General features: G+C 35.1%; 1 protein-coding gene across 3 annotated transcripts in view; it reads right to left on the bottom strand.

The window, feature by feature from the left end:
* Positions 1–297: 297 nt before the first annotated feature.
* Positions 298–6,000, bottom strand: part of SPATA7 (spermatogenesis associated 7) — a 43,025-nt gene continuing 37,322 nt past the window's right edge. For all 3 annotated transcript variants that reach the window (XM_058567514.1, XM_058567515.1, XM_058567516.1), the window contains 3 exons: positions 4,304–4,381; positions 1,231–1,288; positions 298–1,003 (listed from right to left, as the gene is read on the bottom strand). In XM_058567514.1, coding sequence (XP_058423497.1) covers positions 419–1,003; positions 1,231–1,288; positions 4,304–4,381 — 721 coding nt within the window. In that variant the 3' untranslated portion in view covers positions 298–418. The remainder of the gene's footprint in view (positions 1,004–1,230; positions 1,289–4,303; positions 4,382–6,000) is intronic.

The following is a 6,000-nucleotide window of genomic DNA, read 5'->3' as shown; positions in this document are numbered from 1 at the left end:
TCAGGGAAGGGTGGGCAGCCTCTGGGAGCTGAGGGCAGCCAATGGCCAATGGCCAATGGCCAATGGCCAGCAAGAAACTGAAGCCCTCAGATCTATAGCTCCAAGGAAAGGAATTCTGCCAACTGAAAAGAATTTGGAAGCAGATTCTCTCCCCAGTCAAGCCTCCAGATGAGACCATAGCTCTGATCAATACCTGGATTGTGGCCTTGTGATAGACCCAGAGCAGAAGACCCAAATAAGCTGTGCTTGATCCACAGAAACTGTGGGATAAATAACACATGTGTTGTCTTAAGCTGCTAATTTTATGGTCATTTATTATACAGCATAGAAAATGAATACAGAAATCTTAATATAAAAGAAAAAAAAGAGGAAAAGGAATATTGAATTACTGACCATTTGGGATATTTATTAATGAAGATCAAACATCCAAAGGGCAGTCCTCAATGCTCATTTCCATGATTTTAAGAGTTGGTTCTTCCATGTCATGATTATTGTCACCTTTGACACTGCAGAACTGAAGAGACTGGGAGAGTCCTGTGCTAAGACGACAAAATTCATTTGAAGTCTCAACCTTTTCAGTGTCGCTATCACATTCAATGACATTCACAGAGGTTTCTTGGTCTGCTAAGCTATCTGAAATACTTGGATTTTTTTCATCCCAAATTGAAGGTCCAAGATTTGTTCTATCGTTCACCTGTCGAACTATAGCCCCTTCTGAATACTTTGATTTATAGATGGGCAGGAAAAATTCATTTGGTGAAGAGAATACCTTGTTCCCATCCTTCGGTGCAGACAATAACATATCTAAGGCCTTTTGGTATTCTTGACGTTCCTGTTGAATTGTTGCATCTTGCTCATTTTTATATTCCTTTTGTTCTGAATTCTCAGCCTTTTCAAAATCAAGTAAATTCAACTTATCAACGTCATCTAGCTTTACTGAGTTTTCCTTGGACGTGCAGCCTAAGTCCACCTTCAGGACATGCAGCAGGTGGCGCATTTTTTCCTAAGATTAAGAAAAAGACAAGAATAATTCCATTAACTAAGCTAGCCAAATTGAACTACTTTTGTCTCAGCAGGATTAATACTCCTTCCATACTCTGCCCCCGACCCCCTCACAAAAAGTGCGGGGAAAAACTGCTTGCTTTTAATGCATTCTTTGAGGGTATGGAAAAACTTTAAGATTCTTTCTATATTAGAATTTTTCTAATGAAGTTCTGAAGAAACACAAACCTCCTCCAAATGATGTTTATTTTGTTTTATATGTCGCTCAAACAGTCGTTCTAAAAACCTACAAATGAAAAATAAAAATGTTAATGTCTCAAAATCAGAAAATCAACTAATCATAAAACAGCCATGCAATAACTAAACTACTGAAGGTTGGAAAATATTTTTTAGATAACTCTTTTTCTTTCCAAAGCTAAACACTCATCCTTCTCTGTTTTGTCAAGTTCTCCAAAGTGGAATCTAGTATGGCTTCCACTATGCGTTTGTTTAAGTTACATAACGGATGCCAATGTTCCTGAAAGATGGCATGCTACTTAACATTTCTGTGAATAAACTATTTTAAACGAGGTCCAAAAATCACCCCCCGCACACCCCAAAAAGCTCTCTCTTTTTTCTCTCACACACATACACAAACATCAAAAACCTCTCCCTCTTGTCTTTCACGTATACACCACCCCCAAAACCTAACCTTAAAGAAAATCCTCTTATAAAGAGTTATTTTACAATGCTTCCCAAATTACACTTGAAAAAATTCCACTGATGGTAAATCCACATAACCTAAAAGTTATCACTTATTAAGCACCACTAAGTGCTAGACATTTGTGACAGACACATAGTAATCATTATACCTCTAATCATAACCAATAATGGGAGAGAAAAGTACTGGAAAAAACACTCTAAAGATGAGAAAGCAACATGTCTAAGATGACAGTTTCCTCCCCTAAGGTCACAGCCATTAAGAGAATTTAACCACATGTGTCTGGCTCCAGAGAATTTCTTCTCTCAACTACACCATGCGTGTCTCACTACCACATGAATGTATCAGTAAGTTTCTTGAAAAACAACTCATTTGTCATTATCAATGAATTTATAAGCCAACTTTAGATTTGGTAGTTCTGAATTATTTAGCAGTTTTTAAAAAGCCCAAGAAACCCGTGTTCTACATCTTACAACTACTGTAGATGTTTTGGACTATTCACTCCTAGGCATTTTTCTATATGAATATTTCTTTACCAAAACTGGGATTAAACCATACATACTGTTTGTTGGGTCCCTGTTTTTTTTTTGTGAGGAAGACCAGCCCTGAGCTAACATCCGATGCCAATCCTCCCCTTTTTTGCTGAGGAAGACTGACCCTGAGCTAACATCCGTGCCCATCTTCCTCCACTTTATATGGGACGCCGCCACAGCATGGCCTGACAAGCGGTGCGTCGGTGCACACCTGGGATCCGAACCCACGAACCCCGGGCTGCCGCAGCGGAGTGCGCGCACTTAACTGCTTGTGCCACTGGGCCGGCCCCTGGGTCCCTGTTTTGTTTTGTTCTAACCAACTATATATTTTGAACATCTTTCTGATTCAATAAATTCACTTCTACAACATTATTTTAAATCTCTGAACAGAAATTACTTTTGTAAATATTCTACAATCTATTTAACCAAACCTTGACTAGTCACCATGTAGGTTGATTCCGTTTTTTGCTGCTATTATAAAAAATGCTGCAATAAACAGCCTTACACTCTAAGAGAAAAATGTGTTTTTTAGCATAAATACATATGTTTCATGCATACTTTTTTGTTTTCTTTTTTTTGCTTCTAATCTTTATTTTTTGATTTATAGTTGAAATCTTAATATTTTTGTTATGGTGGTAAAAAACATAAAATTTACCATCTTAACCATTTTTAAGTGTACAGTGCAGTAGTGTTAAGTACATTCACACTGTTGTGAAACATATCAACAGAACTTTTTCATCTCAAAAATCTGAAACTCTATACCCATTATGCAAACATTTTTAACCACCTTTTTAAAATGAAAGAGGTAAACAGAATTATTGTCAAAAAACTTAGGTCTTTCTGGTGTATCTTTTTATACCAAAAATGAAAATGTTAAATTTAATTAAAAAGAAAAAAAACTTCACATAGGAATAGAAATAATTCATTAGAAATGTCTGCACTTGACATATTATTATGACAGGGAAAGCATGCAGTATACAAAATGGGGTCCTGTGATACATAACATAAAGTGGGGCTTAGTGCCCAGTGAATTTTAGACAAATAAATGTTCAACCTGATTCAGGACCACACAGTTTCTTTGAGACATGCCATATCTCATTTGGTTTTGCAAACTTTCCATTTCACTTATAGTATGCAAATCTAGTTTTTAATTTATCTTCACTTTACTAGTAACAGTATGTACTAAAATGTAACAAAAGGTAACAAAATTTTGTAATGTAACAAAAATGTTTGCTTTTGATTCTCATGACAATTTGAAAGAGTAAAATGAGATGATGGATCTTTGAAAATAAGAAGCAAAAATTTAGTTTACTAGTCTGTTATAACTAGGAGATATAATAGTTTTCTCGTTTGTCTTTTGTAGACTTTATGGGATTTTTACATGGATGACAGTGTTATCTGTGAATAAAGACAGTTTTACTTCTTTCTTTCAAATATGGATACCATTTCTTTCCTTTTTTTGTGATAGATTTTTTTAAATTGAGGTATAACTGACATACATTATATTAGTTTCAGATGTACAACATAATGATTTGATATTTGTATATTTTGCAAAATAATCACCACAATAAGTCTAGTTAACCTCTGTCAACATACACAGTTACAGAATTTTTTTTTTCTTGTGATGAGAACTTTCAAGATCTACTCTCTTAGCAAGTTTCAAATATGCAAAACAGTATTATTAACTATAGTCACCATGCTGTACGTTATATCCCCATGACATGTATTTTATAACTGGAAGTTTGTATTTTTTGATTCCCTTCACCCATTTCGCCACCCCCTAACCCCCACCTCTGGCAACTACCAATCTGTTTCTGTATCTAAGAGATATAAAAAGATTTAAATGACTAAAATCTCTATTCTTTTCTATAAACTCTTCCAAACTATGAACTTGCTTTAAAGTATGAATTAAACATTCTCTACAATTTGCTATCAAGACTATGGTCCCCTAAGAAGGCAATATAATTTTTCATTTCCTAACATGTGGAAATAAATTAAAAAAATTAACACCAAATGAAGAGTATTTAATGTACTGTTCAACCACCATATACAATTTAAAAAATCTAACCTGTTTGAAAATAAACCAAGTTTCAAAATTTCATCTGTTACATCTTCAATGAAACTCAGATACAACAGTTCTTCTTCACTGTGAAGGCAAAGCAACACAGAGCATAAAAATTACTGCTTGCTTACTCTGAAAACTATAGGAAACAAGGGTGCCTAATTAGAAATATCTCCACTATTACAAAAGTACTTCTATCTCACATTATTAAGAGGAATATTATAAAACAAGCATATGTCTACCTTCTCAAATTGTGCAAGGATATTTATTACAGATGAGAAAATATTCCTGAATAGGGTAAAATTTCATAGATGTCTGCAACATTCATCCAGCAGTAAAAAATAAGCAGAAATTAAACAAAATAAAAAAATGAGAGCAACCAAGGGCAAGAGGGCCGCCAAATGTGATCCACTGGGCGTGTGTTGCTGAGGAGCATCGCAAGTGTCTTCTGGCTCCTGACCATGGCACGTGCAGGAAGGGAAAGAGGAACGTCATCCAGAGAAGCAAGAACTTCATACATGAAATCTTCTCCTGCTCCTAGCAGAGCATCTTGTTTTAAGGTTGGGAAATTTACTTAGCAGAAAAAAATTATTTTTTTTATCAAAACATTTGGAGAGGAGGAAAAATATTCTATTAGAAAAATTTGTGCACATAAATATAGTGATAATTTTTAATTACTTGGACACATTTCTTTATTATACTATCTTAAGAGATAACTATATTTTAGTAACTATTACAGTAAAATTAGGATACTATTATAAGTTTGATTTTAATTAGCTGAAATCAGTGAATTGATAGAAAATGTAAAAATAGCAAGTAATTACTCAATTGCTGAATAAGCAAATAAAAGGAAGAGTTAAGAAGCAAATCAGATAAAAGATTAAAATGTTGTATAAAAAGTTACACTTTCAAACTAATTCACAGGCTCTAATATTTAAGCAGCAAGTTTGAAAATGAATGAAACTCTATAAAAATAGATTATTTCCCCTGAAAAAATGCAGCTTAATTAAAACTTAGAAGTGTAATATCTGCAAAGAACTGGTGAGGTTAGAAACCTCTAGGAAGGGGATCCTGAGCTATCAAAAGTCTGCATTTCTCTAAAACTCTTCTTGATTATTTTTACTGATAAAATAAATAAGAATTATGAGTACTAATTATTAAATAATAGCAGGTATTATTAACTTAGGGACACATTTCCACTGGAAATAAAGATGAAGTGATTGGTAATTATTTCAGAAAATTCTGGTCATTCTCTCAAATTTAGCATGTATTATATGACTGAACCCCAAAGCTGGTTGTAAGAGAGATTAGTGTTCAATCCTGACTTATATTATAACGGTCTGTGTGATTCTTCTTCTTCTTTTTTTTTTTTTTGTGAGGAAGATCAGCCCTGAGCTAACATCCATGCCAATCCTCTTCTTTTTTGCTGAGGAAGACTGGCCCTGGGCTAATATCTGTGCCCATCTTCCTCCACTTTATATGGGATGCCGCCACAGCATGGCCTGACAAGCAGTGTATCGGTGCGCGCCCGGGATCCGAACCCGGGCCACCAGCAGCGGAGCGCGCGCACTTAACCGCTACACCATGGGGCCGGCCCCCCTGATTCTTAATTCTTGATTTCCACTAAGCAAAATGAAGATCTTAGAGTGGATTTTTCTCCCTGAAGGAGGCTGCAGGGAATACTGACATACTGCCCTAGAAAG

Source organism: Diceros bicornis, chromosome 24 (assembly GCF_020826845.1).
Source record: "Diceros bicornis minor isolate mBicDic1 chromosome 24, mDicBic1.mat.cur, whole genome shotgun sequence".
Taxonomy (NCBI): Eukaryota; Metazoa; Chordata; class Mammalia; order Perissodactyla; family Rhinocerotidae; genus Diceros; species Diceros bicornis.
This window is presented reverse-complemented; position numbering and strand designations above follow the sequence as displayed.